The 16,055-nt window shown below is 20.9% G+C and overlaps 4 protein-coding genes across 4 annotated transcripts; 1 reads left to right on the forward strand and 3 right to left on the reverse strand. All coding sequences in view use genetic code 6, as the record gives it.

Annotated features, from left to right (window-relative positions):
* Positions 1-997: 997 nt before the first annotated feature.
* On the reverse strand, positions 998-3,838 carry TTHERM_00637269 (type A von willebrand factor domain protein; the record flags this gene model as incomplete). Its single annotated transcript, XM_001471451.2, has 7 exons — positions 998-1,616; positions 1,672-2,099; positions 2,153-2,301; positions 2,357-2,713; positions 2,776-3,131; positions 3,187-3,358; positions 3,541-3,838. The coding sequence occupies 7 exons, from the start codon at positions 3,836-3,838 to the stop codon at positions 998-1,000; spliced, it is 2,379 nt and encodes a 792-aa protein (XP_001471501.1).
* A 1,148-nt stretch (positions 3,839-4,986) lies between these two features.
* TTHERM_00637270 (von willebrand factor type A domain protein) lies at positions 4,987-7,739 on the reverse strand (the record flags this gene model as incomplete). Its single annotated transcript, XM_001032388.3, has 9 exons — positions 4,987-5,048; positions 5,162-5,514; positions 5,570-5,997; positions 6,050-6,198; positions 6,256-6,282; positions 6,345-6,608; positions 6,668-7,023; positions 7,078-7,249; positions 7,442-7,739. 9 exons carry the CDS (start codon positions 7,737-7,739, stop codon positions 4,987-4,989), a joined length of 2,109 nt encoding a protein of 702 aa, XP_001032388.3.
* Positions 7,740-8,862: 1,123 nt separating this feature from the next.
* On the reverse strand, positions 8,863-11,298 carry TTHERM_00637280 (transmembrane protein, putative; the record flags this gene model as incomplete). Its single annotated transcript, XM_001032389.2, has 1 exon — positions 8,863-11,298. The coding sequence occupies one exon, from the start codon at positions 11,296-11,298 to the stop codon at positions 8,863-8,865; it is 2,436 nt and encodes an 811-aa protein (XP_001032389.2).
* Positions 11,299-12,667: 1,369 nt separating this feature from the next.
* On the forward strand, positions 12,668-15,880 carry TTHERM_00637300 (transmembrane protein, putative; the record flags this gene model as incomplete). Its single annotated transcript, XM_001032391.2, has 6 exons — positions 12,668-12,926; positions 13,161-13,458; positions 13,762-14,671; positions 14,768-14,868; positions 15,248-15,304; positions 15,364-15,880. 6 exons carry the CDS (start codon positions 12,668-12,670, stop codon positions 15,878-15,880), a joined length of 2,142 nt encoding a protein of 713 aa, XP_001032391.2.
* Positions 15,881-16,055: the final 175 nt, after the last annotated feature.

Consider the following 16,055-nt stretch of genomic DNA (forward strand, 5'->3'; position numbering starts at 1 on the left):
ATAATTATAATTCTGATTAATTCAATTTTTAAATTGTTTGATTTTTTATTTGATTATTGATGATAAATTCTGGTTAAATACTTTTAATATTAAATTTGAGAATAAATAACATTTTTTCAAATAATCTAATCTCAAATTTAATCCTTTATTTTCTTGTAAGATATTATTTATTCTTTTTGTTTAAATACATTAATTAATATTAATATATCGTCTAAAATATTTAAAGAAAGTAAATATACTTATTTTTTAATATTTAAATATTAATGTTGTTTGTCTTCTACAATTTAAAGCTATTTTTATTTATTGATAGTATCTATTTATATATTTGTCTTTCATTTAATATTCACTTTCATTATTAAAATTCTGATTAATTAAATTTTAAAGATGTTTTATTCTATATTTGATTTTTGATTATAAATTCTGATTAAATATTTTTAATATTAAATACTAATTAAATATATTCCTAACTATCTTTGAAAAAATTAATATTTTTTTAAATTATATAATCTCAAATTTATCTTAAATTATTTTATTTATTTTTTGTTAAATATTTATTTATTATCTTTATTTATATATATTAATATCTAATTCATTTTAATAAATAATCAAGAGAAATAAATGTTCTTTTTAAGTTTTAAAGTGAATTATCATTTGCTTTTTGGAAAATATTCATTTAAAATTAAAGAATATTTTAGGAATTATGTTGAATTTTTATCTTATAAAAAAGGAAATTTTGTAATAAATAAATTTAATTTAAATTTTTAGGGTCTGATTTTGAATGAGAGATATGTAGCAGATATATGGGACTAAAATTTTCTATTAATTTTTATGATTAAATAGATAGTAAAAAAAATTAAATCTTTAAAAAATATTTCATATTATTTATTTTTGATAAAATTAAAAAATTAAAAAACATGAATTGTACAATAAAATATTTTTATTAAAATATATGTAAAGTTAATAAAAAAAATAAATTTTAATTTATTCATTCATAAATTCATGATTTTTATAATTAATAATTTTCAAAAAGCTTATCTAGTTAAATAGTTGGTTCTTCAATATCATTTTATTTTTTAAATCTATCTATTTATTTGTAAGCTTTCAGCAAAATATATTGATGCTAATTTGATTATTTTTAGTGGAATTTTTACAGCCAATATGCAACTACTATTGTCATCCAAATGTCTTGATTTTATTAAATGGTATCTTTTATTGGATTTAGTTGATTTACTTAATCAGCACTAAGATTAAGAAGCCCAATTAAATTCTCAGAATATTACCACAACCCAGATGCTTTTTAAAGTTATATTACTTTTGAATAATTATCTATCTATCCATTATTATATCTAATTGTATCTTCATTTGTTTTATTTTATGAAATATCGCTGGGAGTCTAAGATATATAATTACTACTTTTATTTTAGTAGCTATAACTTCCACCTCCACAACAACCTGCAGATGACTTTTTTAAATATCTATTACTTTATGCACTCAAAGTTATACTGGGTATAGTAATATTTTAATTGTTATAATCATATCTTTCTTATTTAATAGCTTTTTCTTATATTTAATATTCACTACCTACAAATGCAGTATATTCACATAAGATTTAATACCTAAATAATTTGATATTTTTATATTAAATATAAATAATTTACTAAATATAAATACCTAATAGCTTCATTCTTGAGCAATTCTGTCATCTTATCTTAAGAAAGTTTCATGGCATTAGAAATATCATCAAACACATTTTCGCATTTTCTTTACTTATTAATAATCACTTATCTAATTAACTGGTAAAGACCCATCTTATGAATATGTGCAAATTCGTTTGAAATTTGGTCTTTAATATCAACAACATACTCATCTTCTGTTTTCTAGCTGCCTTAGTAAGTAGTTATCAGTTTAAATTTTATTTGTTACACTTCTTCTAGCTTTCTATTTAAGAAAATATAAAATCTCAAAGTTTTAGATGTATCGATATAGCAAATTTGTTATGGATGAGGAACAATACAATTTATGCTATCATCATGATCTGATGTCAGACTCATTTATATGCTGTTAAAGTTTTCAAATGAGTCTTTAAGTAATTAAATTACCTAATATTATTTAAAAATTTTTAATTGATTGTATCAAATTTAGAAATTATTACTTTAGAAATTATTTAAGTGGTTTCAGTTACTTACTAAAAATAACCTCCTGTTTCATTTAAAATTTATTTAGCATATAAAAATTCGTATGAGCCAATGCATAGTGCATTGATATCACATCTAAGTTTGTTCTTCTTTACTATCTCTAAAGCTAAAGATAACAAAAAAATAGTTTTTAAAAAATAATTTTTAAAATAAATATAAACCTTGCAAATAATCTTGGAATTCTCCATCTGTTATTATGTAAATCTTTTTTCTCAATCCATATTAATCCTATAGATTATACATCAAATATTTTAAAGCTTGAGAGATCTTAGTACCACCCATATCTGCTTAGAATTTTTCAATTTTATCTATTGAATCTTGCAAATTTTAATCGTTAAATTATACAGATTGTGTATACATTACTGTATAGTCATAACCAAAAGATATGATATTGTAAATAGAGCCTTCTGGGAGAGATTTCAAAAAGAAGATCAATGCCTATTTAGCTGTTTCGATATTAGAGCCTGCCATAGAACCACTTCTATCAATAAGAAGTAAAAACTCTGACTTCATTAATTCTTTAAAAATATAAGAAATTTAAATAAATCAATCAATATTCTTAGGGATTCACAAAAGTTACCTTTTTCATTTTAGGCTTATATTAAAAGTGATTTTTTGACTTAAACAATATTAGGTACAAAATTGAGTAAGACACAATATGGAGATATTTCAGAATCATTTTAATAGTTTGAAAGTAAAGTGACATTCTATTTATCATATTTGATTCTTAAGAACTCTAAATTAAATCCATTTTAGAAAATGCATTTTAATGTTTCTTTAGAAAACTATGCAAATATTTCAGTATGATAAGCTGCTACTTATGTGAATTTGACCAATTAATTAAACTGAGAATTATTAAATTCATTTGAAACAATGCAATCTTATTTAGTCTATGCACAAATATCACCAATTATTTTAAGATTCTCAAATGATATTCTAATAAATTAATCAATTAATATTTGTCAAAAATAAAATTAAAAATTTAATTTACTAATTTTTATTCTATATAAATGGTAAAGTCATATTGTAATATTCACCTTGAAGAGTTAATTATTCTATACAGTTAAAGCAAATCAAGAATTCTTAACCATTCTTTATATTTCCTACTTCAACTAAAAAGCTCCCTCTCTAACCTTAAAAAGAGCCTAGTGCAGCAGATTTCCCTTTTAATATAAAAAGTAAAATTAATTATCAGTGCATCTATTAATTTAATGACATATAATTAATATTAGGAATTTCTAAATAAATTTTAATTTTATTATCAAATAAGTATAAACATACTTTATTAAATTATGTAAAAAATTTTCCCTTGACTAAATAAAAATCAATTTAAAATCCTTAATACCTTATCTTAGAGCATTTTTATATTCTTCTTTTGCCTCCTCTTTCTCTTTAACTAGGCAATTAATTATTTTTTCATCAAATTTTATACTTAAATTATCAAAGCAAAAATCTTCAGACAAATCAAAACTAAAAGAGAAGTTTTGGATGGTTTAAGTATTATTTATGTATTTTAGTTCAAGTTAATGGTAAGCAATAGATCCCTTAACTTAGAAATTATATTAAATATCAGTTTCATAAATTCTTTGGGAACGGCCGTAATGGCAATAGAATTATATCTTTTAACCAAAAAAATTGATCATATTTTATTTTTTTCTCTAATATTTAAGGAGAATAAATATTTTTTTTTAATTTTTTATATTTTTTTATGATTTTCCTTCTATAATTTAAAGCTGAAGTAATTTATTAATAGTATTTATTTATCTATCTATCTTTTGGTATCCATTATTATAATTATAATTCTGATTAATTCAATTTTTAACATGTTTGATTCTATATTTGATTATTGATGATAAATTCTGGTTTAATATTTTTAATATTAAATACTAATTAAATAGATTCCAAACTATTTTTGAAAAAATTAATCATATTCAAAATACCTAATCTTAAATTTATCCATTATTTTCTTATAAGATATCTATTTATTATCTTTATTTTCATTAATATCTAATTTACTTAATTTATAAATAATCAAAGAAAGGAAATATAATTTTTAAACAATAAAGTGAATTATCATTATTTGCTTTTTGAAAGATTATCTTATAAAAAATAAAGAATAGTTTATGAAATTCTGTAGTTCCTTATATATTAAAGCTCCCCATTCCCATTTTTAATCCCTACCCTAAATTGGCTTAAGAATATTAATTAAAAATTTTATAAAAACCAATAACTATTAATCGCAACGCTCCCCAAATTGAAGTGTTAATAATTGTTTTTAATTTTTATTAAATATTTTATTAAAAAGTAAGATTTTTTATAATTCAAGCAATTTTTTATTGGACTAAATAATGTATAGTAAGTTATAAAGTTGTTATTATTTCTAAAAGCTTTTTTTAAAATACTTAAAGTAAATTTATAAAAATACAGACTTAAAAAATATTAAAAGTAATTTAAAATCATTTTTATTAAAATTCTAAAAGTACATAAATTAATTAAAATAAGTTTTATTTATTAATTAATTCATTATTACTATAATTAATAATTTTCAAAAAGCTTTTCTAGTTGAATAACTGGTTCTTCAATATCATTTTATTTTTTAAATCTATCAATTTATTTGTAAGCTTTCAGCAAAATATATTAATGTTAATTTGATTATTTTTAATGGAATTTTTAAAGCCAATATGTAACTACTATTGTTATCCAAATATCTTGATTTTATTAAATATTATCTTTTATTGGATTTAGTTGATTTACTTAATCGACACTAAGATTCAGAAACCCAATTAAATTTTCAGAATATGACCACAACCCAGATACTTTTTAAAGTTATATTACTTTTGAATAATTATCTATCTATCCATTATTATATCCAATTGTATTTTTGTTTATTTTATTTTATAACTAAAAATAACTGTGAGTCGAAGATATATTATTACTACTTTTATTTTAATAATTATAATTATTACTTGAACCTCCACAACAACCACTACCATCAGATTTTCTTGGATTTTTATAACTTGAATTTATAATTCTACTTTTATTTTTTATTTTATCCAATTACTAATTTTTTTGAGTGAATTTTTGAAGAAAAGTATCATTATTTTATTCTATTGGACACAAACATATATCCATTTCCATTTCAATTTCATCTATTTCTCTTCTTATTTATTCTTTTAAGTTATTAAAACATTCAGAAGCAAACAAACATTCTTTTTAGATTTCATGAATATCATTTTCATATATTCCTCCTATAGACCATTTTTTTTTAATTTAATTTTCACTACCTACAAATGCAGTATACTCACATAAGATTTAATACCTTAATAATTTGATATTTTTATATTAAAAATAAAAAATATACTAAATATAAATACCTAATAGCTTCATTCTTGAGCAATTCTGTCATCTTATCTTAAGAAAGTTTCATGGCATTAGAAATATCATCAAACACATTTTCACATTTTCTTTACTAATTAATAATCACTTATCTAATTAACTAGTATAAACCCATCTTATGAATATGTGCAAATTCGTTTGAAATTTGGTCTTTAATATCAACAATATACTCATCTTCTGTTTTTTAGCTCCCTTAGTAAGTAGTTGTCAGTTTAAATTTTATTTATTGCACTTCTTCTAGCTTTCTATTTAAGAAAATATAAAATCTCAAAGTTTTAGATGTATCGATATAGCATATTTGTTAAGGATGAGGAACAATACAATTTATGCAATCATCATGATCTGATGTCATACTCATTTATATGCTGTTAAAGTTTTCAAATGAGTCTTTAAGTAATTAAATTACCTAATATTATTTATATATTTTAATTGATTGTATCAAATTTAGAAATTATTACTTAAGAAATAATTTAGGAGGTATCAGTTACTTTCTAAAAATTACCTCCTGTTTCATTTAAAATTTATTTAGCATATAAAAATTCATAAAAGCCAATGCACAGTGCATTGATATCACACCTATGTTTGTTCTTCTTGACTACCTCTAATGCTAAAGGTAAACAAAAAAATAGTTTTAAAAAAAATAATTTTTAAAATTAATATTAACCTGATTAAGAATCTCCGAATTCTCCATCTGTTATTACGTAAATCTTTTTTCTCAATCCATATTAGTCCTATAGATTATACATCAAATACCTTAAAGCTTAAGAAATATAAGACCCATATCTGCTTAGAATTTTTCAATTTTATCTATTGAATCTTGTAAATTTTAATCATTAACTTAAACAGATTGTGGATACATTACTGTATAGTCAGTACCAAATGATATGATATTGTAGATAGAACCTTCTGGGAGAGATTTCAAAAAGAAGATCAATGCCTATTTAGCTGTTTCTATATTAGAACCTTGCATAGAACCACTTCTATCAATAAGAAGTAAAAACTCTGCCTTCATTAATTCTTTAAAAATATAAGAAATAAATCAATCACATATTTTTAGATATTTTTTTAAAAGTTACCTATTTCATTTTAGGCTTATCTAAAAAGTTATTTTTTGACTTAAGCAGTATTAGGTACAAAATTGAGTAAGACACAATATGGAGATATTTCAGAATCATTTTAATAGCTTGAAAGCAAAGTGACATTCTATTTATCATATTTGATCTTTAAAAATTCTAGATTCAATCCATTTAAGAAAATCTATTTTAATGTTTCTTTAGAAAACTATGCAAATACTTCAGTATGATAAGCTGTAACTTATGTGAATCTAACCAAATTATTAAACTGAGAATTATTAAATTCATTTGAAACAATACAATCTTATTCAGTTTATGCATAAATATCACCAATTATTTTAAGATTCTCAAATGATATTCTAATAAATCAATCAATTAATATTTGTAAAAAAAAAATTAAAAACATAATTTACTAATTTTCATTCTTTATAAATGGCAAAGTCATATTGTAATATTCACCTTGTAGAGTTAATTATTCTATGTAATTAAAGCAAATCAAGAATTCTTAATCTTTCTCAATATTTCCTACTTAAACTTAAAAGTACCCTCTCTAATCTTAAAATGAGCCTAGTGCAGCTGTTTTTCCTTTTAAAATAAATAATGAAATTAATTATCAATAAAAGTATAAATTTAAGGGCATATTATCAATATTAAGTTTTTCTAGATAAATCTTAATTTTATTATTAAGTAAGCGTAAAAATGATTTATTAAATTATGTAAAAAAATTTTCCTTTATTAACATAAAAAAAAAGTAATGAATTTAAAATCTTTAATAACCTTATCTTAGAGCATTTTGATATTCTAATTTTGCCTCCTGTTTCTCTTTAACTAGGCAGCTAATTATTTTTTCATCTATCTTTATACTTAAATTATCAAAGCAAAAATCTTCAGGCAAGCCAAAACCAAAAGTGAAATTTTTAATAGTTTAAGTATTATTAATGTATTTTAACTGAAGTTAATGATAAGCAATAGAGCCCTTAACTTAGAAATTATATAAAACATCTTTCTCATCAATTGTTAGGAAATGGTCGTAACTGCAAGAGAAGGATACTTTTTAATTGAAACAATCCAGCATTTTTTATTTTTGTCTCAAATCTTTAAAACAATTGAATTTACTTATTAATTAATTGTTTATATATTTAATGTAATTTGCCATCTACAATTTGAAGTTGTAATAATTTATTGATAATATTTAATTATCTATCTTTTAAAGATAATTCATTTTTATAAATATAATTCTGATGAATTCAATTTTTCATATGTTTGATTTTATATTTGATTATTGATAATAAATTCTGATAAGAAATTTTTAATATTGAATACTAAATAATAAAATAGATTTCAAATTACTAATTCTCAAATATATTTCTTTTATTTTTTGTTAAGATACTTATTTGTTCTCCTAGTTTTTTGGATAATATCTAATTTACTAATAATATAAATATTATCAGACAAGAACGTTTTAATACATTATTTATTAATTTATTTATGATTTTTGCATACATTTTAAAATGAATTACCATATTCCTTATCTAAATTTTCCAAAATTTTAACATTAGGGGACTTTTAAAAGGAATACCGATATTTAATTTTTAGAGATGAAAAATTGAGGTTATTAATTTTCTTATCATTCTTTGAAGTAAAAATTTTTCATATAATTCATTTTTACAAATATAATTATGATGAATTAAATTTTTCATATGTTTGATAATATATTTGATATTTCTTTTATTTTTTGTTGTTCTCCTTGTTTTTTGTTTAATATCTAATTTACTAATAATATAAATATTATCAGACAAACACGATTTAATACATTATTTATTAATTTATAAATGATTTTTGCATAAATTTTAAAATGAATTACCATATTCCTTATTTAAGTGTTCCAAAATTTAAACATTAGGAGATATTTAAAAGGAATACCGATATTTAATTTTTAGAGATGAAAAATTGAGGTTATTAATTTTCTTATTATTCTTTTTGGTAAAAATTTTTCATAAAAGTACCTTTAAATCAAAGTAAAATTGATAATAGAATAATGAAAAATTTTATAAAAAATTTTGAAATTAAAAGTAAAATAAAAACAAAAAAATGATTAATTTAATATAAATTAAAATACAAGAAAATTTATTATGTTTATTATTTATTAATATTTCTTTAAAAGTTAATTTAAAATAAAACAAATTTAAAAAGTGAAATCACTAAGATTCTAAATGACAACTTTTTACTGCATTAATATTTAATATGTTAACTATTTTTAAAGATATAGAACTAACTAGAGAGGTTATAATAAATCCTAAAAATTAGAATGTTACTGGTTTTATATCGAATATAAAAATTTTATGAATTTTGATATCTTTTTCCATATTTTATAATATATCTTCGTATGATTTTATTAGTTCATCTAAATATGCTATTTGACTGTTTTTAAACCTATTTACATCTACAGTTTTATTAAATGATTTTTTATTTTCATCTTTTACTACAGCAGAGCTATACCAAGCTGCCCTTCTTAAAGCTTTTTGAGCTTGATAAGAAAATATTTCTGCTTTATTTCCAAATAAATTAGAAGATTTACCAACTTAATTTAGAGCTTCAAATCCATTTTCTTAATTTTAAGATAAATTATGTCTAATCTATTTAATTTTTTTTTAATTTTGAAGTAACTGTTATTTATGAATAATAAATTCCTCATTTATTCTAGCCTGCTATAGTAAAGAAGGAAGTAAAAAGGTAGTTACTCTTTAAAATAGAGCTAAAATTAGTAAATAACGAAGATATGGATTCATATGTACCAGCTAATCCTCAAAACTTCCATCTGAATTTATGAATTAAGACACTGCTTCTATTATTAAAAGGAATAGCTCTACTACAAGTTAATTTATCCATCCATGTGATGATTCAATTTTGTACGACATAGTAATAACTCTTAGATCATACCAAGTCTAAAGAGATTTACTACAGAAAATATCCATAGTAGGTAATTCTTTATTTATTGTTTTAAAAGATAAATTACTGTCTAAGGAAATCATAAATCCAAGACGTTGCAAAGCATAATACCTACTTTAAAAGAATTTTTTTAATGATCTATTATTTAATTAGGTTAATATGTAAAGGATCAAATTTATCCACAGTGTTACTATTATCAATAATTAATATTGATCCATAGAACTGTTATATTATAAATACGAATAATTTGTTAATAGTCCCATTGTAATAACAAAGACTGTTGGATAAAAAAAATTATTATAAAATTTTAAAATATTTTTTCTAACTGCAGTCCAAGTAGGATAAATATTATTATTAGTGTAAAATGGTAAATCGGCTTTGCAAACATGAGGTAGTTCATCTGCAACTGATTTTCTAGGTTGGAATAAATATTAGGTGAATATTCCTACTCCACTAATCCATTTTTTACTTAATACAACTTCTTTATCATCACTAGAATAGAAATCTTCCTAGATGTCGTCCTTTAGTTCTTTTATATTTTCATTTTTTTTATTTTGGAAATCATAACACACTCGTCCACTATAAAAAGCTTCCTCATAATATTTAAAAGATCGAACTAAGTTTTTATCTATCGGATCAAGAATAAAATTCAAATATAAACTGTTTGGTATGATATCTCTTTTGTTCATTAAATCTAGCAATTCTTCTTTCTCACTTATGAGTTTTAGATAATTTCCCTATCTAGTAATTAACAAATAAGTACCAGTGTTCAGCAATATATAAATAAGAATAATTATATTAATCCTAAATAATTCTGAATATAAGCTGTTCGGGTTCTAGTTAATATATGAGTATCCAAATATATTTAAAAAAAGTGATGAAAAGCAGAGACTACAATAAATAAAGACTAGTAGGTAAGTACTGAAACCCTTTAAATTAAAGCTACAAACAGTATATGTATTCAATTACTATTTGCTATCTTCAAAAATAACTTGATCACTAAAAATAATTTTTTCTTATTTTGCTTCCAAATTTTGATTTTCTAATTGCTTGCAATCTGTTTGAATATTTTATTATATAATTCTAATTTTACTTGTTTAAGCTGAAGCATAAAAAAGAGGAAAACTAGATTTAACCAATAACTTGAAAAGAAGCTAAAAATTTTTTCTATAAAAAAACCTGCAAACACAATATAAAAAAGGCCATAACAATATTGAGAGTATGGTTCCAAGATAGAAGAGTATAATTTTTCCAAAACCTTCTAAAGGAGTAGATAAAGATTGACTCTCTCCAACTATTCTTTAATTAATAATGGCATCGTAATATTCTTTAACTTTTGCTTGCACGTCCTTGTTGCATTTTTTTATTTACTAATCAGCACCTAACATAAGGTTCGGTTTTTAATCTTTCTTTAATTTCTCATTAAATTAAAGCAACTAATAATAGCGATTTTAATCAATTAAAATATTGTTTAAATATATTTTATAAAAATACTATTTTAATTTAGTTATATATTCATCACAAACTTCATCATTAAGAACCTTTAATATCCTTTTTGTTTCTAATTAAAATATAAAACATTTTTAGTATTAGGAGCAGTCTTTAGTCAAATCTTATACAATCAATGCTTATTTTCCTAACTGATTAACTAGTTCAATAAATCTCTAACGTTTCTAATCTGCCATTCTAAAAAAATCTTGAATAAATTATTATTTATTTCAATTTTTTTATCTTCTTATTTTAATTTAATAAATTTATTATAAGACTCTTAAAAATTGTAAATAAAATTTATTTAATTATTCTAATTAAATTTATATTTAGTCCTTCTGTTTAATTTATAAATATAATATTAATCATCAACTGTTCAAGATTACAGTTTTAGTATCTTTTTGATTTAAGATTATCTAAAGAATTCTTGAATGACTATTCTTTATTTTAGTAACTCAAATAAATTTAGAGATTTATATATAATTAATTTCTTTCTTCAGATTTTTTCATAACTAAAGCTGAAAGATATTTTTAGTATCTTCTGTAATATTCAAATATAATCTACCTTAAAAACAATCTGAATTATTAATAAATAATATTAATGTAAATTATTATATACTAATTTTTTAAAGTTATATGATCAATCTAAAGAAACAAGAAAATTAACTTTTTAGCTAAACATTAGAACAAAAAAATATAATTTTTCATAACCTTGCAATTTTTATTTGCCTTAAAATATTAATCTATTTATATATTTTGAAAATTTCTTAAAATCAAAGACAAAAGATATAAAAGCACCAAGAAATCAAATATTTTTAATTTTACATAAAGACTTATTTATTATGATTCGCTCTAACAAAAAATGGAAATTTATAGATATTTTTAAACTATTACTATAACTTTTGTTATAAATTATTTATGCGATTAATATCAATAGTATTTTATAGCTTTTAAATTTTATTTAGATATACAATCTAAATAAAATTAGAAATTTAAAAATAAAATACTTTTATTTTTATATTTTTAAATAATAAAAGAATTATAAAAAATATTTAAATTTCAACAATACAAACCGAAACATTTTAAAGAATATCATGCTTTATGATTAAATTTTATTTTTATAAAAAAGGAGATAAATAAAAGCGAAAAATCTAACTTACATCATTATAGATAATTATAAATATGATAAATAATCTTTAATGAAGATTTTTTAGAAAAAAGTAAGGAAAAAAATTAAATATTGCGATGATAAAAATAATTTAGTTTTTTTATATCAATTTTTAGAATAAAATATAGAGAGGTAGGTAGGTGATAATTTTTAAAAATATTTATATTCAGTTAATATTTTAATTAAAAACGAAAAAACAAAAAGATTAGAAAAAAACCACACAAATAGAGAGTGATTTATTCTCCAGATATTTAAACAAATTAAGAATATTTTAAATAATAAATTAGTTGTAATCTCTTTTACTTTTACAACATTTGTGATTAAAAAAGTACAAATATTTACAATAGAGGAGAGAAAATCAATTTAAGATTAATCTAAATAAATTTCAAATTTTAGAAATGGGGTAATATGCATCAAGAGTGCTTTTCTAAGAAGGAGAAGTTTTAGAGGAAGAAACATTTTAAGAAAATTACTTCTTTACAGAAATTTACATCAAATAAAAGGATTACCTTAATTAATATATCAAAGAAGTTCTCAATTATTATAAAGACTTTGAATAAGAAAAAGACTCTTTAAAAAGTGGTACAATCCAAAAAGATTTTTTTATTGATGACGTTTATAGAAAGCTTAAGAGTTTTTTATGCGTTAAAGTTTAAGGTAAATCAATTTTAATTTTATTTATGATTCATATTTAGTTAACTTCATTCATACACATAACATCTTTTATTTGGTTTTGGCTGCTGATTTGATTAAATTTTTTCAAATTACTTAATAAAAATCTTACATAATTTTTAAAATATTTTTATAATGCTCTTATAATGGAGATAATTATTTTAGTGAAAAAAACTTAAAAAAAAAAGTATTTCAATATAAAAATAATTAAAAATTTAGATAGACTTTACTAATTAAATTCGTCTCTTGGAAATCAACAGGATTTACTAGGAAATGATCAAGGTAGTGATCAGACTTTAAATTAAGATAAATAAATAAAAGAGCTTATAAAATTCTTCTATGGTTAGAAGGAAGCTTACATACCAGATTATCATTAATACGAGCAACATAATTGTAATATTTTCACAAAAACATTAAAAGTTATCAAAGATTTTAGCAAAATCAGAGATATTGGTTAAAATGATTCTTCATTTAAATAGTTTTTGTTGTTTTAAAGTAAACCTGATTAAGTTATAAGGTAAATAAAATTAAAGCATTTACTACTAAACTACATGTTTTTACCTTTTCGCTTTGTGATGTCGACTCTCTGTATTATATTTTGCACGTTTTTCTACTATATCTATAAATTAATTTAATTTATGATATGTAGTAATTCTAAACAAATTAAAGATGATTCAGATGATTATATAAAAGTTAATCCTCCTCTTTAATATTCTTGCTGGTGTATTAAATAAAAAAATACAGTTAGATATAGAAATTTTGATAAAAAATTTAATATTAGCAAAATATAATCGCCAATATTGTTTTACCATTATATTAGATTTTGGATACTGATTTGCATTTTGTGTGGGTACATTTTTTTGAAAAAAATGTTTCCGAATAGCGATCCTTAAGAAGGGAATATGAAATTAATAGTTTGCTTTATTATATCACAAGAAATTCTATTTTTGCTATTGGATGTGCTATCTAGATGCTCCAATACTAATGTTAATTTTGAAACTTCCTACTAAGATAAAATACAATAATTAGAAAGAATGGAAATAAGCGATGAAGATCTCTAAATTGAATTTATGAGAAAACCACTTGAACTTGAGATAGTACTTTAAATTAAATTTCATTACTTGAGTAAAAATTAGAAGTAATTTAAAAGACAAGTTAAACTTTTAGAAAAAAGGTTAAATAAAAACGATTCGTAAAATTTAGATATTCAAATTAAAAAAAACAGTTTGTAATATTAAAATTTTTCAATTTACCAAAATATCAAAACTTAAAAAAATAACACTGCTACGACTAAAGAAAAATAAATTGGAGAAAAAAATGAAATATTTGAAGAGGATGTTAAAGAAACTTAATAGAATAAATTTCATGAAGAAAATGGATAGGATAAAATTAATGAAGAAAATGAATAGAATAAAAGTAAATAAGAAAATGAATAGAATAAATGTAATTAAGAAAATTAAAGCATTTATTTAAGCTAAAATGATGAAAAAAAAGACTAAAATAGATTTTTTTTTGATGGGATGAGCATATTCTATTCGTATATATTTTAACCATAAGAGAGTGGCCTTTCACAAAAAACGATAGGTGTAGATTTAGATTATCTTGAGCTTTATGAAAAAAGATTAAAGCAAGACAATAGACTAGTTTTTGATGATATTGGCTAAAAAGGTTATAAATTCTCATTTTATAGTTGCATTGTGTTTATTTTGTTGTTTTAAACGGTTCTAGATGTAATTCTGGAGCAATACAAAATAGATTTTTTAAATAAACTACCTTAAAATATTTTTAGACAATATTGTAACTTGTTTATAATTTTTGCTTTTTAGTTTGAAGGTGTACCTATCTAAATATTGAAATCTTTCAGAAACTCACTCAAGAGATTAACTTCAATAATAATTTATGACAGAAGCAATACAAACAGATAAAAGTATAAAAATATTGCTTTTGAACTACCTTGTATAAATTTATTCTGCATTCAATCTATAAATTGCTGGTACAATATGAGAAAACTGATTTTTTAATAAGAAATAGTTAACTAAAATATTATTATGCTTCATTCGCTTTTAGAGTTTTCTACTGGTATAACAGTGATATATTTATTTTGGCCAAACTTATATTCATTTTATATGGTTTCAAAGTGTGAAGGCTTATCAATTTCTTAAACAAATATAATAGCTCTTATCATTTTATTTTATAAGATAATTTATAAATCTCTTTATAAAGTTATCAGCTATTTCTGTGAAATAAATTCCTCCTACAGCCAGCATTTATAAATTCTAAAAGATATTTATTAAAATTTAAAATAGACACAATCCAGATATGAGATGCTACCAAGTTTATTTTAAAATAAGTTAGAAAACGAAGTAAAAATAACTTACTTTCAATATGAAGCATTTACATAAATAAAAAATATATTAAAAAGTTAGCCTTAATCAAATTAGAAAATAGAATAAAAAAATTAGTTCATGAATTCTTTATCATAAAATGATTTACTCTAATCTTCAAATCTTATACAAGAAGATGAAAATTAAAGTATTTACCAAGAATTGATTGACCAATAAAATTTAGAAAGCTAATAATTAAAATTTAAGAATGATTTATTGCGAAATTCTCAAGACTTAGTTATACTTAACCATCAATAAAATAAGTAAAAAAATCAATAATTAATTTCAAAAGAAGAAATGCAATAGCATAAGGAGTATTTAGAAAAATTAATTTTATAATATGATATAATAATAAATGATTTATAAAATCATGAATCAGAAAGTTAGCTTTACTTTTTAGGTATTTTACCAATAAACGATAAACAAAAATAAGTTGTTGTAATATCCCTAGCACCATTTATTGTAACATTTATCATTAAAATTTTTAAAAAATGGGATTTTTATTATATTTTCAATTACTTTGAAGAAATATGGAAATAATCAAAACTATAATGAAACATAAATCAAAAATTAATATTTGTTTTGGATATATTTAGATTGTAATATAGAAAAACACTTAAAATATTATTTACTATAAAATTAATTATTACCATATCTTTTATATTTCAACTTTAGATTCGCTCACCCTCAAATATTTAAATGTTTGAAAATCTTAAAAAAAAAATAATTT

This window comes from Tetrahymena thermophila, assembly GCF_000189635.1.
Source record: "Tetrahymena thermophila SB210 genomic scaffold scf_8254528, whole genome shotgun sequence".
NCBI lineage: Eukaryota > Ciliophora > Oligohymenophorea > Hymenostomatida > Tetrahymenidae > Tetrahymena > Tetrahymena thermophila.